The following is a 16,627-nucleotide window of genomic DNA, read 5'->3' on the forward strand; positions in this document are numbered from 1 at the left end:
TCCCTGCTCCAGCCCCCTGGAGACCAGTCCAGAGTGGAAATCAACCCTCCAAGGGAGCACCAGGAGCTGCAGCCAGGGGGGACTCAGCAGGACTTTCACCTCTTTCTGGCTTGCAGGGACACACGAGTTTCAGGTTTGAATTCTGGAGCGAATCCAGAACTGTGGATCCCCTGGGAAGAATCCGGGCGCAGATCTCCCTTTCCTCCTCCTTAGCGCAGGGAAGGAACATTCCATCCTCCCCCAGCCCAGAGTGGGGCTGAGGAGACCCCCACAAACATCCCTGGGAGCACCTTTCAGCCTTTAAAATCAGGCTGGGAACCGACCCTTCCCCGTGGCTGCGCCCACACAGGAACTCACAACCAAGTCTTCCACGGCTCCAAACTTCTGACAGCAGAGGAAAATAATTCCTTGCTCTGCCAGAACGGATCCAAACGAAGACTGCAATATTCCATAATTGAAACATCCAGGCCCGCTGTTGTGGGTCTGCTGGGATTTGGGACAGCGTAGCATGAAATTAAATTTCTTGGCAAGTGCCCTTAGTGGGTCCTTGGACGGTTCCCTCAATGCCCAGCTCCAGTTTGGAGGAAGGGAGCCAGGAGTTCACCCAGTACATCATCTGCTCCCTGCTGGGGGGGCTCCTCCTGGCACGGGAGAGGCCCTGGGAACACAAACTGCATTTATTTATACCAAACGACAGCGACAGAAAAATAACTGGGAAATCCAGACTGCTCAGAATCAGTCAATGAACTGCACAGAAATAGGGCAGAAAGTCAAAAATCAGCGTTTAATAAATAGCCAATTACCGAAATTACTTAATTACCGTCCGGGAGGAGGCTTGTGTTGTGCTTTCCTGCAGGAAGGCAGATAACTTTATTTTAGCTGAATTTTTTGAAAGGATTGGGGAACTCGAGGCCGCTGAGAGGAGAGAAATGAGCACCTACAGCATCATTTCCTCGGCTCGGCACCTCCCTGAGATGCAAACCAAGTGTCAGACAACTGACAACACCCAGAGCTGAACGACCCGGGGAGGGGCTCAGCACAGGCTGTTCCTCACCACAGGAATCCCAGCACCCCCTTCACCCCAAAAAGAAACGTTTTCGGATCAGTTTTATGAGAATCACCGATTAGGCAAGAAAATTCTTGCTGCATTTCCAAATAACCTCAGACTGAAAAGGGGTTCTGCTTTTAACACGTTCACAACTTGCTGAGAAGGAGGAAAAAAAAAATAATCGTGAAATTTGCATGCAAATGTCAGCTTTGAGAGGAAATCCACCTTCTGTGGCAGGTCAGGATGAGAAATCACATTAATAAACTTATAAATAGCTCTGATCAAACTTCTTAGGACACAGTTCTACTAAAGCAATTACTAGAGAGAAAGACCTTTTTTTCTGAAGCATTTTTTTCCATGAGACCCCCCTCACCGCCCTTGAAAAACATTGTAGAGAGAATTTTAAGCATTTTTGGTTGAGAATTGCAGAGAGTCAGCTGTGAGACTGAAGATGGGAGGATGCCAGACAGGACAAACCCAGAGGGTCACAAGGGCAAGCTGGGAATGGCTCAGGTCAAACCAAGACAACCCCAAACCCCAAACCAAAGCCTCAATCCCACACTGGTTCTGCTCTCCAGGATCAGGTGCAGAAAAGGGAAGTACAGACACACTAATTACATTTCTATTTCTTCCAGTTTACTATTCCCAGATTGCTTTGTTGTTACAGGGAATTAATTATGAAACTCTGCTGTTGACTTAATTTTTCCTTCCCTCTGCAGGGTGAGCTGTGGTTACTGCACCACAAAGCATCTTTAGGGCTTCCACTGTGATCACTACTTTAAAACAGGAAAGTGCTGAAAATCTGAATTAGCTCTTCCACCTTCCTGGGATGGTAAATTATTCAGTGTGGAACGTGCAGAAATAACCTGTCAGTGAAAACTTACAGCCAGTGGGATGGCAACAGGTGGAAAATACTGGAGTTGATCTCCTGCCATCCAAACCAGACCATAAAACACACCTCAGTTTACACCTGTAAGTGCAATTTCTTACTCTGCACCTTCTACAGCAGCTCAGCTGCTTCTTTTCAGTCAATTCTGATGTCAGGCAATCTCAGTGTCACACTTTTGTAACGTTATTTTATCTTTAGAATACCCAGGTTAAAGAGCAGAGAGGGAACAAGGAATTAAAAACAACCACAACAGTTTGACCCAAGCAAAATTCTTCTGAGGAGAAGAATTTTCACTGAAGACTTTTAGAAGTTAAAAGAGCAAAGCCAAGAGGGACGTGGCATTCCTGGAATTATTCCCATGGAACACAACTCCTTCCCTCCTGATTTAGGATGTCATTCTTTCTTTAGAAACAACTGCTGGCTTTTGAAAGTAATTTTAATCTCTTCATCTTTCTCTCTTTCCTGACAGAGAATCCCTTTCATGGAGGACTAGAAATTAAGGTGGAAAAAAAAAAAAAGGAGAAGCGTGGGAAATTTGGGGAGTGGGGTAAGTTTCTGCTTTTATGTTTTCCCAGAAGGGAACAAAAGTGAAAAACAAACAAACTAGAAAAGAAAACATTTATAGCCAAGCAATTTAATGAGCTGCATCCTCCCAGCCCAGAGGCAGGAGGGACCCTGGCAAAGCACCACGATTTTTATCCAGTTGGGTTCCAGGATCCATGTTTGTGGTAATTGCAGCCTATTTTTCACTCCACCTCCTGACACTGTTACACAACATTTATTGAAAGCACATTTGATGGTAATGAAGTTTCTATTAACTATGATTAAGTTTCATAAAGCACCTGAAGATAATTTAAGATGTGCAGGAGCAGAAAATGAAACATTTGGTTTAGTACATTAGGAGACATAATTGATTAAATTATCTCATTTACAATAAGTGCTTTCCAGGAGCTGTGCAGGGCACACCCTGCCCCCTCTACCAGCAGGCTTTGTGGGGAGATCTGAGAGGTTCTTCCAGCCCTTCCCATGCTCCCTGCTCTCCATCCCTCCCTCCTGGGCCCCCCTGGGCTCCATTCCCTCCCAGAGCCAGTCCTGGAGCACAGGGATCAAAAGTCAGAGACTCGTGTCAGAGGTTATTGGCTAGAACAGGTTGTTTCTTAATTATCTTCATAATTGGCTTTGATTTTGCATCACTGATGAGTCATGGGGGCCTGGACCAAGGTCCTGTTCAGCTGTATTTTATGCCTCTCACCCCCAGCTGCAGCAGAGCCCTTTCATTCTCCAGGTGTCTCACAGGCTGAAATCAATTCCAGTAAAGCCACTTTTTGGATAAATCAGAAAATCAACTGATTTTACTGCTAATCTTTCAAGTTCCTCTGTGAAAGGGGAAGGGCACAGACAACACAAATAAATAAGAGCCAGGAATGCAAAAATCACGGAATCACAGAATCATCAGGGTTGGAAAAGCCCTTTTGGGATCACCACGTCCAACCATCGACCAGCATCACCATCGTGGTGGTCCCCACCAGCCCTGGGGCTGCAGTGGTGGGGGGCAGGACAGGGACCCCCAGAGCAGCACAGAAATGCTGATCAGATATTCTGCACAGGAACACCTTTGGCAGGTGAGACAGGAAGGCTGGAGGGAACAGAGCAAGGTCAGAGCCACGAGTGGAACCAGATCTGGAGCAAGAAAACCAAACTCCTCTATTAATTTCTTTTTTGTTTGTTTTTTTTTTTTTTCTGATCAGAAGGGCTCAGGGGAATCAATTCCAGGACAAGCATTCCTGCAGACAGGGCTCCCTGTCAGACACAAATTGCTAAAGGGTGATCACTTCTCTGGTTTTAGGCTATGATCACAAAGGTGCTCAGAAGATGCTTTCAGCAGATGCTAAAGCCTTTTACAAAACCTTCCGTGGTACTTAGATCCTAAACAAATAAACCAAATGGCAGAGAAGATGAGGAAAATCATATTTACAAGAGAAAAAAACCAACTTACTTTGGGGTTTTATTTCATGAAGAGGTTTTTTATCTGAGAGAGAGAGAAAGAGAGAGAGAGAGAGAAAGTTGCACTTAATAAATTTATATGGAGCATATCTATTTCCTATATTGCTTCTGTCTCACTCTATAAATGAAACATTTTCTCCTCGTTTGCTGACAATATGAATATTTTATGGTGTCCATATTTTTCTCTTCATCTTATCTTTTTCTAAATCCCTTTCAGGATGTTTCTTTGCAGTAATTTCTCACTTGGTTAATTCAAGTATTTGAATTAGCTCTATCGGATGCTGTTATTTATTTACATCTCAGCAAGAAGGAAGTTCAATACTTTGCAGTGGATCACTTGGTAAAGAGTCAGTCCAGAATTAATGACTTCTTGTGTGTTTGATATATGGAGAGGTGAGCGATGTACACTTAAAAGTAACTCATAAAATACAAAAATTTACAGTATGTCCACATTTGTGTACCTAAACACACACCAATAATCACATCTATATGTGCATATTCCCTGGCACCCTCCACTCTCACCCTCACTGTCAGTTCAGTTCTTATTTGTTAACCAAAGGAAGGTCTCATTTCTATTTTTGCCTCACAAAAGGGAACAAAGTTAACAAGTTGTGCCTGATAAATAACCTCCAAGAGATTAGTTTTCTGCAGCACAGTGCTGCATTTCCTCCACAATTCCCCACGGGAGGAGAGGCAGAGCAGGAAAGGCACATATTGGAAGATGAGCAGGGGGAAAAAAAAAAAAAAAAAGATTTTTAAAAAATAGGGTAATTGCATCAATTCCTATTAGCTGAGAAAGCAATTAGAGTCCTAAAAATAATTTGACACAAGTATATACCTACAGCTCGACCCATAAAGGAGAAACAGGATCACAGTGTGTGTGTGGGGGGGAAGAAACAGGAGACACTGAACACTCCAGTCCAGCTGAATCCATACGGAAACACAGTTTGGAGCAGAGATGGAGGAGCTGGACAGGGTTTGGATCAACCTGGGACAGTGGGAGGTGTCCCTGCCCGTGGCAGGGGGGGAACGAGATGAGCTTTAAGGTCTTTTCCAACCCAAACCATTCCATGATTTTATGATTCCATGACACTCCCTGGTACTGCCTGGCCCAGGCAAAGGAGGGGATGAGATGTTTACAAGGCAAAGAGCTCAGAGGGCAGAGCTGACCCAGCTCCCCTCAGCACTCCCAGAAAGGCACGGGGCGCTGGCTGGATGAACCAACACGTACAGAGCTCCCCTCTGGGTATATCACAAGGCAGCTTTTATCTTTCCTACCAGGAAAACCAGCCTTGCTTTAGGGAACACAGACACTTGTTTAAAAACACACAGGATTTTATAAAAAAAAAAATAAAATAAAATAAAATAAAATAACGTTGCCCTGGTGAACAGAACCCCAAACACACAGACCCTCCTCTCCCTCTCATTTCATTTGACCAGGGTGGGGATTCTTTGATTTTATAAAAGCTTCAGAGGGCTTTATCCTAGAATAGCTCCTAGGAATGCACTCTTGGAATTAGCAGTAAATATCACAGCGGTCCTTGAAAACCAGTTCATTTTGTTTAGAAAAGACACCACAGAAACGACGAGGGGGGACTAGTTAAACATAAAATCGAGTAACAGTAGACTTGTTCCCGTTCACATCTCTCAGCCCTGGCACTCCTGACTGCTCCCACGGCTGCCATTGCCCCTGGTGAGGTGACAGTCCCTGCACAGGAACAGGGAGCAGGCTCAGGGCAGGAATAAAGGTGCCAACTCCTCCCCGTGAGGAGCCTGCACAGCCCCGCCACAGCTGCAGGGCTCCTTTCCTGGCTCCCACTTCTTGGATGATAGTAACAGCTACCAAGTGCCAGATGCTTTCCAGGCACTGATGAAGGGCAAACCCTTTCCCAGGGAGCTGCAGATTTGCCTGTGTTTAACTCCTGAGTTAAAGGCACCAAAGGGGGTAAACTTTGACCTTGAGCAGCTCCTGCACCAGGAGTTTCCATCTTGGTGCTTTGCCCGTTTTCCTTGCAAGGCAAGGCAGGAGGCTGAGGGACACATCCCACGGACCAGGTTGTGCTGGCCACACTTACACACTGCAAACCCCCCGTGCCTGGATTCTTAGAGCCATCAGATCATCCCTAAGCCGAGCGTGTGCCACCCAAACCCCGCTCCCCCGAAAGCACCGCGGATTTCAGACTTCACATTGGGGGGCAGCCCCTTGGTAACCGCCCCCCCTTCTCTCAGCATAGCTCCACACACAGGTTCTGCTGGCACTGGTGTGCCCACGCTCCCATTGCAGCCCCGCTCACCTTGGATGCAGAGCCCCTCGGTGCAGTTCTCCGACTCCTGGCCCGGGCCCTCGCAGAACTTGCCCCCGTTGCGGGGCGGGGGAGCAACGCACTCCCGGACCCTCAGGTGCTCACACTCGGGGCTGCACACAGACCACTCGCTCCACACCTCCCAGCTGCCGTCCACTGGGGGCGAGGGGGGGGAAAGGAAAACCAGCGTCAGCAACCCCACTGCTGTGGCTGCAGGTCCCACGGGAACGCTCGTCCCACGTCTCTCCCCCCACAACCCCGCGTTTAAGATACCCGAGAGCAAACTTTTCCCAGCTGGGTTAACGCTTCTGAGCGAAGTTCTTATCTTCTAGGTTTTTGTGCTTATCTTCCTGGTGTTACCAAACTCGCTCCCCCCCCCTTTCCCAATACCCCCACCCACCCCACACCCCATGATTTCTCACACTCAGCCAGTTGCTGGTTTGCTGTTGAGCGCCTCGTCAGCGTAAATCACAGCAGGGACGAACCTGGGAGCCACAGGCGCCCATCAGTGCTGCTCACACCCTACACCAGGCTCCTGAGCAGGGCTGTGAGTGTTTTCCCCCCCTTCCTCCCCTGGTGGGCTCTCCAAGCCCAGCTCTGCCGGGGCACCGAACCGCGACACCCACGGTGCCCGCCGTGCCACGGGGACTCACCGGGGCAGAGGGAGGTGCAGGTGATTTTCTGCAGGGACTCACCGGGGCAGAGGGAGGTGCAGGTGATCTTCTGCACGGACATGCCCTCGCAGAAGGCCCCCCCGTTGAGCGGGGCGGGGTTGGTGCAGGTCCGCGAGCGTTTCTGCCAGCCCCGGCCGCAGCGCGCGTTGCAGTTGGACCACTCGGTCCACGACGACCACCCCCCGTTCACTGCAAGGCAAAAAACGGGCCTCAGGGTGGGGGAGAACGCACCCAGCAGCAAAGCCCACCCGGTGGGAGATTCAGTGGGAGGCCAGCCATGGGGTGTGGGGCGCTGGAAACACCAAGTTTCCAGAGAGAGCCCCCTCACCCCGTTCCCCACAGCGACCCCATCCACTGACCGTACACCACCACGGTGGCAGACAGGCTCCTCCTCTTGGCCACGATGTTGGCGGCCATGCAGGTGTAGTTGCCCGAGTCCGACAGCCGCGCCTGGCGGATGATGAGGTTGTGGTCGGCCCTGGTGTCGATGTTCTCGTCCAGGTTGGAGTCGATGGGCTCCTCGTTCTTCAGCCACTCCACCTGCACGGGGGAGGAGCAGAGGAGAACCTGAAGGAGGCCAAAGAACACTGATGGCCTGGTTAGTCTGACTTCCTTTGGCTGGTAACTCAGAAAGGCCCAGTTTTGCTCAAAGAACACGGAAGAAAATCTCCACCAAGAGAGGATAAGAAATATTTGTAAATATTGCTCTTGGTACGCCCTGCTTTGTGTGTTCAAACAAGTGGACAACTGCCAGTTAAGGTTCATATCAGACTGGGATGGCACATAAGAAGTAATACTGATTCTACTTTTTTGAGAAGAAACAGGGAGACACTGAAGTGTCAGTACAGAGACACTAAAGAGACACTACAGACAAAACTGCCTGACATCACAAACAGTGGAAGAGCCAACTCATCATAACAAATTCCCCATTTCCATAAACACCCTTGAAACAGAGACCATCAGTGTTTGTTGTCATGGCACATAAACACCACGAAACGCTGTGTATAATGTATTGCAATACATCTTCTGGAGTTCACCAACCAGCACGTCTCTGAGCAGCCCCAGGAATTATCTGCAGGGCATTTCTCCCCTTGAAACATCAAAAACAAATAGTTAAGGCGTGGTAAGCTGCTGTTGCAGAAGTGAAAAAACTTAAAAATAGAAGCAAAATCAACTGATTCTACGAAAAGACAGAAGGCATGTGAGTTATTTTAATGGCTTTCCTTAGACCTGAAGGAGGTATGGCTGGGCCCTGGAGTCAAATACCCTTCCCAGCTCAGTTCAGATGAATAACCTCGTTTAGTAACTTGTGGAAGGACTTGGAAGTTCATGGTAATGAGCTTATGGATTTGGTAGCTACAGGCACTCATTAGCACTCTGCTCTGCGCAGATGGTCTGCAATTTGTGGATTTTCCAGTTTATAAACAAATCTGCAAAAGCTGACCAGCAAAGCCAATTACAGCCCGTGCCAGGCAGCAGGTTCCCCGTTCCAGGAGCATCACTCGTGGGGTCGCTGGGACAGGAGGTGTGGGAGGGACGGATCCATCTCCCCGTGTCCCGGCCCACGGCTGCAAACTCAGCCTCTGGCTCTGTGGCACTTTATCCCACACCATGACCACAGAATGAAACAGTTATTTTACACATCTGGGTAAAAGAGCATCCAGCTCTGACTCCCTGCTGTTCCCTCCCCAAGCCAAGGGACAATTCCCCTGTGCCAGCAGTGCCAAACCCTCCCCTGAACAGCATCTCCTGCAGCTCGTTCCATTTTCCTCTGCTCTGAGACACAGAACAACCAAGGGATCTGTCTGCTACTCAGTCTCCCTTCTGCAGTTAACTTTAATCCTAATTATCCAAGGGGGTTTTCAGCACAGAAATTAGGAATGCAATTTAAATTATGGAGCAGCCACAGGAGCATAAATCAAGTGACAGAAATTCGATGGTCACGCTCAGAACCGAAACCACTCTACGTGCAGAGAGCAACGACAAACGTGTCCAGCATCCCCAGAGTTCACTGTGTCACAGGGGCATTTTGGCTCTGATCAGGTCAGGGATTTTGTGGGTTGGTGGGAGGGGCAGGGGAGGGCTCAGTGTCCCCATTCCTGTCACACATTCCGGGCTGTTCCCGGAGGGAGCACACGCTGCTCCGGCGTCTGCTGAGCCTGGCACTGCGAGGTTTGGGGAACAAGAACCACTGCCATTAAAGCAAAGCCTTTAGAAGAACGATGATCCCAGCAAAGGGAGAACATTGAACAGATGGAAGAACACAAACACCCAAGTGTTTGGACGTGAGATCAAACCAGGGTTTGCTCTGGGGGACACAGGGCGCCTTTTCCTTCTCATCTGGAGTGGATGGCACTGCCAACACTCCCCTCACTCCAGCTCCCCCTCCCTTGAAGAAAACCAGACTTCTTCAGAGCCATTCCCTGCCTTTGCCTCAGCAGGTGGGTGCTTTCAAAGATGGAGAACTAAGGGATGAACTTAGGGGATAAAGCTGATAAATTCAAAGGAGTCGTGGTGACAAAAGATGGTTGTCACCGGCAGGGATGTGACCTTTGGAAAAATTCAGTCCCCCACACAAACACACACAAGCCAAGCAAGGAAAATAAAGGCAACAAAGCATCTGCAATGTCCTCACGCTGAAATGAGCAGCAGGGCCCTGAATTGCAACCTCTGAAGAGTAGACTCAAAACTCATCAGCATTTAACTCCCCTCCCTTTGTCATCAGTGGAGGTCACACAGCTGCTTGTAACAGAATTATATCCTTTTCTTTTTAGGAATTAGTCCATCTGAAGATCTTAAATGTTTCTATATTGAACCAGACTTAAAACCTGCTATAATATGCCATAAGTTTGTATAAAGATATCTGGGGGTTTTTTCCCCTGAAATTCAATCTGCTCAGAATTAAAATACCCCCATAATTTCTTAGGAAGGCTAATCAGGGAATGATCTCCAAAGGCAGTGCAGGGGCAGATGGGGATTAACTCAGCCCCTCCGAGCTGGGTGGCAGCAGCAGACGAATTAGCATAATCACAAATTTGTTCCAATTACAGAAAGCAATTATCAAAGACCAGCTTACAGCATTATCAAAGTACAATCAGCTATTGCCCCACATCCTACGTAGATTACAATGGGAGTTAGAGAACTTTCCTTCTGTAAAAAATAAACCTCATCCCACCTCAGCCAGGTCTCTGTCCCCTGGCACAGGTTACTTAAACCTCTGCCCATCTCAGGGGTTAGAGTTGTGGCCTCCACGAGAACAGAGTGTTACACCCTAAAATCTGGGCTGCTTTGGAGCCTGATGGTGACATTTTTCCCCCCCATGAAATTCCAGGAGCAAAATGACCAACTCCAGAGGAGGAATCACTCCCGCTCTGCCAGCTTTGAGGGAGGCTGCACAGCTGGTAAACCTCCTGCAAGACTGAAGGATGTTCCTATTTGCAGCAGCAGAAATGACTTTTGCTTGGCTGGCTTTAATACCAAACTCGTTTAAGTTCTTTATTTTAATATTTGTTATTTAAACCTCGAAGATGAGAGCAGGTCAGAGACCAGGCGTGGGTCTGGAATGGTTTGATGCACTAATTCCTCATCAGCTGCTCAGTGTGACTCAAACATCCCAGGACCTGGCTGCATTTTTGGTTCTTGCTAGTGATCTTGTTTGAGAATACAGACAGATGAAATACCCACCTGCAGCAAACACCCCCCCACCCCCCCAGCTCTTGTGGGCACACGTGATAATTTGGCAGGTCAGAAGACAAAAGCCCCCAGTGCCCCCGTTTCTGGCTTATCCTCTCCTGCCCTTTAAACACAACATCTGACTTTCTCGTGTGGTCAATCCCCAGAGTACATATATATCAAAGATAATATAGTTAGAATGTCACCTCCTTTTCAAGAGACAATCAATTGCTCTCTCCATGCAAGATAAACGCTTCAGGATCTGGAGATGGGAAAGGTCAACACCTGACTCACGACAGCACAAAGGTTTCTTGTAGCATAGTCAAGATTCTGCTTTTAAATAGTCTCCCTCTCAGCTGGAAAGGCAGTAAACCACATCCTTACCTCCCTCTCGGACCCAGCAGCAAACTCCTGCTCCTAAAAACTCAAGCTGGAGAAATCTTCCTCGGTGTTGCAGTTGGGATGGGCAGGGCAGGTTCCAGGGACGCATTGAAGGGCAGAATCTTTGTTCCTTTTATTTCCCTTTCCACCCCAAGACCCAAACAGGCAGCATAAATCACCGTGGGAGTTTTTAACACAAGGCAAAGGCCAGTTTGGTGGATGCAAACACTCCTCTCTCCCTTTCTGATCCCATCCCTTGTTCCATCCACACAATCAGGCCCCATTCATCTCCGTGCCTGGAGATGCAAACACGGGAAGCAGGTCAGCTGTACCTGCTGCATCCCTTAAATTAATCCACTGAGGGAACACTGTTCCCCAATCATTTAATCACAGTGCTGTCATACTGGGCTGGTAAGCATATTTTTCCTTCATTAGATTGAATGTATAATCTCATTACATAAATCTGACACGCTGACTAACTCATAAATCAGCCTGGGCTGCCGCTGGTCGTGCTGGGGGAAGCTCAGAGGGATCTTTGCTTTGAAGGGATGTACTTGGTTGTTGCAAGGGGGATCATCTGAGAACTTGAGTGCTGCTAATACCCATTTTCTGTTATTCTTTCCCTTTCTGTGGCTGCACAAACCTTTCCACCAGCAACACCCTCACTGGTGGCAGCTCCAGGGCACGGCTCAGCCTCTGAGCTCTGCCCACCCTGCAGTGTCTGTGTGCTCTGAAACCCCAACCAAACCCTCCTATTGATGGAAAACCCAGGGAAGGGAACACAGGCTGAGATGGGAGGGGGGGGAGTGAGTCAAAATGAAATGAGAATGTGCTTTTGAATCAGTGTAAAGGGAGAGGTGACAGCCTGGACGTGGGTATCAATTTATAGTGGGAAAGGTGGGCAAGGAGCTGACTCAGACGGGCTATTTGAAATCCCTGCAGCGAAGATCCACTGCTAAATATGCCACTGCTAATGGTACGTTGTCTGATTGTTAAAGATATCATCAGATCCCAAAAAGGTTTATCCTTGTTCCTATTTTTGGAGTGATTTCTCTTAAAGCTGTTTGCACTGATGCTCCTCTCCAAACTACTCACTCAGAACCTACATCACAGTGAAGTTTCCAAATCCTTGTAGGACTCTCTCACACAATTATCTGCATAATTATAAACATAACGATAAAGTCTTATAACTTATCCTTTCATGTTCAAGCATTCAAAATTAAGCACATTTCTGAAAACAGGACCAGAAAAATATACACCACTGCAAAGCAGCACATCAAACCCAGAAAAGCCCCAAAGCACATGTCTGTATGAAAAGGAATTATCTATTCAGGGGAACTACAAAGTTATCTCCCTTCTTTTTTTTTTCCCTTTTCATTTTAGCAATCTAATTCAGAAGTGCTTTGCTCCAGCGTTTCTATTGCATGACCTCGGCACCTCCTGGCTGTATTGATTTATTCAGAACAACTCAAACCTCAGAAGGAAAACAAACATTTTTGCTGCTGGGAGAAAACACCGGCCACTGTTGCCTTGTCTGCCTGGAAGCCAGCACGTGCCCTGGCCGTGGAGAGAGCATCCAAGGGGTGCTGCCCAACACAGGGCACCTGAGCAGGGATTAAAATGCCCTCAGCAGCTGCAGAATGAACAGCATCAGCTGAAGATGCTGAGGGGATGAGGGCTGGACAGCGCAGGACCACTGGGGCAGAATTACTTAAAATGATTTAAAAACATTTAATACTAATTTAATATTATCTAAATAATTTAAATAAACGGGACCTGGAGGCTGTCTGTGGTTCCACAGAGCAGTCCCCAGGTTGAACAAAGCAGCTTCAACTGAGCAGAAAGTTCTACAGAACGAAGAGACCACCCCACTCTGAACAGTCAGTCCAGACCAGCAGGTCCTGGATCACCCTTAACTGCACAGTTCTCAATCCCTGCTGGGTGTGAAACCACGAAAATCGCGAAACCTGCTCCTAAAAAGCAGCTAAAAACCTAACTAACAGATAAATCACAGCTGAGACACGCTGCACATGCCCCAGCTCGGGCTGGAAGGTGGAATGTCTCCAGTGAGAAATGAAACACATTTATTGCACCTGTACCTAATACCCCTTAAAAGTAAAGCAAATATTGCTATTCCAGACACAAGAGCCGAGATCTGTGAGCACCTGGATAAATGCAGGCTGTTTGCATTTAGCAATCACCCTCTGCTTTCTGTGAGCAGAGCAGGATTCATTGCAGGCCATAACTCAGAGCCTGCTTTGCTGGGGTGTTTTACTGCAGCCCCATTATCCTCCACATCCCATTTCAGTGCGTGCAAGTCCCATAAATACCCAAACCTATGTAAAACAGGCAGCCACGACACTCTCACTCCTTTTGGAATACTTGCAGCTTCTGAATTTTATGTGGGTTTCACGTTTTGTTGATGTGCCTGCAATGGAATACGTACTGCCCAGAAGAGAAATGATTTTACATTTCCATTAAAAGCTCTGGTGGTAAATAAACCCTTGGAACTCAGGCAGATATTCCTGGGAACATCTACAGCAGTCCATTAAAATGTCAAAATCCGTGTTAAACATTTGAAAAAATAGCACTGGATACAACACATTTAAATCTTAAATATATGCATATATTATGTGATAAAGATATTTTAGAGTATTCCACAAACCTCTGCAGAGCACTCAACAGTAACAGTTTAGTAACAGTAAACTATCAGTAATAGTTTAGCACAACAGCTGCCTTTTTATTACAAAAAAATAAAAACCACAAACCCAAAACAAAACAAACAAAAAAACAAACAAACAAACAAAAAACCCACAAACAAACAAACAAAAAGAACCCAAACCCCACAAAAACCCCACCACCACCATGACAGGAGATGCAGGAAGAGCTGCAAGTTGCTACTAATGCTCAGATATGAGCTACTCAGAGACTTCGTCTCAGAGAGTATTTATTCCTAAGAAAGGGATTTAGGATGAATTTTAAGGCCAGCTCCTGCTCAGATTGGCTTCCCCCAGCTCATCCCACATTCCACACGACCCTGCAGGTCTCCCCTCAAACCCCTCAGCATCGTCCTGCTCAGGAGGAGCAGAGTCCAGCAAGCTCAGGGCTTGGGTTGGGTTTATTTGTTTGAAAGCCTGAGGTTTTTAAACATTTATCTCTGCTATCGTGGCTCATGTGGCACCTCAACAGCAAGGCAGGATTGATTAACCCAGCCCAGGGCAGCCCCATTTCACAGCACCATCAGTCTCACACCTTTTCTCCAGAGCTAAGACACACCACGTTCACATTAAACCCGGGTCTCAGGAAGGTGACACAAACTCCTCCTGATGCTGAATATTTCAGAGCAGGCCGTGGCAGCTCCCTGTCCAGCTGAAGGAATATTTAAACACCTGATTACCAAGTGCACTGAATTAAACAGGACCAGCCCCTGGCAGCTGGAGAGATCCAAAGCCCTTTTGGCACTGATGGAAGAGCAGCAGGGATGTTCCTCCAGCAGACCATGACACCTGTCTGAGGGATTACCAGCTACAAAAGGAAGAGCTTTTGTTGTTTTTTTTTTTTTGCTCCTGTACCAAAAAAGAATTAATATTTCACTCTCTGAAGCACTAATAAGGGAGAACACACAGAACAGAGATTATCCCAAACCTCATTAAATGAATATCGACTATTTTCCAGGTTCCAGCTGGTCTGACAACAGCCAGAGAGCAACACCAGGACCGAGGGAACCAGGCAGGGACGAGGAACTGCCAGCTGTGCTGAGAGGGAACAACAGAAAAATAACCTCAGAGAGTCTTCCCTTCTTCAGAGAAGGGCTATTTGAACACAGAATGAGGGGAAAGTATTACACAGAAAGGAGGAGAGCTGAAGATGCTGACACTCAGCACACACACAGGCAGCAACAAGCTTGTCAAGCACTGCAAAAACGAGGATCTATGTTTTATGCCTTCCCCCACCAAAAATGAAGAGTTTCAAGAAACTGAGGAGAGCACAGACTGGAGACAACCTATTTAAAGAAAGACTAAAAGGTCAGCTGAGAAGATAAGGGATGCCTGTGTCAGGAAATGCCCTTGAGGGGAGGCGCAGGAGAAAAGGAACAAAAGGTCTTATTCTGTTTTGTGCTGCACAAAATGGGGCAGTGCCCATAAAAAGATCAGAATTCCACCAACAGCAGGGCAAATCCATCCATGCCAGTTGTGGGGTCCAGCCTGGGGTCACACAAACCCTGATCCCCTGCAGCCAGAGCCTCAGCACAGGGGTCAGTCAGCACGTGGGATGGATGGATTTGCCTTCCTGGTTTTGTTCCCCAAATTTTGATGGGATGAATGAAGAGGAAAATGCCCAGGAACTTGAGAGGCAAACAGAGAGTGCCCCTGAGCTCTGCTGGGCACCACCACCCCACGTTCTCTGTGTTTCAAACAGGCTGAGCTGGGCCTTGTGAGCTCCAGTTTTCATCTCCCGTGCCCAGGGCTGGGCTGAGCCCCACACAGGACCTAAAGCTTGGCTAAGGCTGAGCACAGAATGCACTTCATGCCAGGCTGTAGGTTAAGGATATGCTCTAAAAATCACCTAAAACCAGTGTGAGGCTTCCCTGGTGCTGAGCCACGGGAGAGCACCAAGAATAACTGCTGGGAGCGATGCAGGGCAATCAGCTGAACCCACACGGCCACCCACGACAAACGAGGCACGGAAAACAGCACATCCAGAGAGCCAGCACGACCCCAGGGCAGGAAACACTTCACCTCAGTAACACACTGCACTTGTTGGAGCTGTGCAGAGGTTTCTCTGCAGCAGCAGGATGCTGTGTGAGGGGAGGCAGCTGGCGAGGGGGAGCAGCAGATAACGCGCCTCGCGTGCCGTGTCGCCGTCACACACACGGCTCTGGAACCTCCCCCTCTGATGGAGAGCCTGTTCCTCCCATCACAGAGTTCTCCAGAACGCTCCCCAAACCACAAACTGTGTGTGATGGGCAGGGTCAGCCCCTGCTGAGGAGACACAGACCCTCATCAGCCGCGAGGCTGAAGATGTTGGTTCCGGCAAACCCAACGTTCAGCTCCACGTTTTCGAGGGGAACTCAGCCCTCCCTTCCCTCTCCTCCTCATCCTGCCGATGAAAAGCAGAGCTGCTGCCCCTGGACCAGTCCCAGCCATGCAGAGGGGCCCAGAGAGCCCAGCCCAGGTGCCCCCCTGGCAGCACAACCACACCCAGAGGAGGAGGATGCTTGTGGGAGCTCAGCTGGTCCTGGGAGGATCCCCCACTGCTCCCCAGGGCACACCCGGAGCCAAAGGAGGCCTCTGCTGCACACAATTAATAAACATCTCCCTGGGGAGAAGCTGCTGGGGGACTGAGAGCCAGAACTGACTCTTCCCCAGGCCAACTCCACATCAATGGTGAGAGGAATGGCTGTGGTCCCACAGAGCCTGTGCCAGCAGAGACTCTGTTAGATTTGAATCAACACTTGCCACAGCAGGGGATTTTCAGCTGCTCTATTTAAATGCTGAATTTTCTTTTTTATTTCGATGCTCAGCTCATAAAAACTGAATTTATTTGGGTTGGGTGCTGATGCCTGCAAGCACAGCTGCTCACCAGCTCTCGCTGCTTGCTATGTAAATGCGTGAGAAGAGGATTCAAAACCTTTTTTGTCTGCCCAGCGTCAGGA

General features: G+C 48.2%; 1 protein-coding gene across 1 annotated transcript in view; it reads right to left on the minus strand.

The window, feature by feature from the left end:
- Positions 1-16,627, minus strand: part of UNC5D (unc-5 netrin receptor D) — a 197,379-nt gene that overhangs the window by 12,589 nt on the left and 168,163 nt on the right. Inside the window, exons 6-9 of the mRNA XM_027897376.1 lie at positions 7,278-7,458; positions 6,940-7,107; positions 6,236-6,400; positions 3,934-3,966 (exon numbers count right to left, since the gene is read on the minus strand). Of these exons, the coding sequence (XP_027753177.1) occupies positions 3,934-3,966; positions 6,236-6,400; positions 6,940-7,107; positions 7,278-7,458 (547 nt within the window). The remainder of the gene's footprint in view (positions 1-3,933; positions 3,967-6,235; positions 6,401-6,939; positions 7,108-7,277; positions 7,459-16,627) is intronic.

The sequence above is a fragment of the Empidonax traillii genome, unplaced genomic scaffold, assembly GCF_003031625.1.
Source record: "Empidonax traillii isolate 1590-97213 ecotype Southwest subspecies unplaced genomic scaffold, ASM303162v1 scaffold540:size480560, whole genome shotgun sequence".
Taxonomy (NCBI): domain Eukaryota; kingdom Metazoa; phylum Chordata; class Aves; order Passeriformes; family Tyrannidae; genus Empidonax; species Empidonax traillii.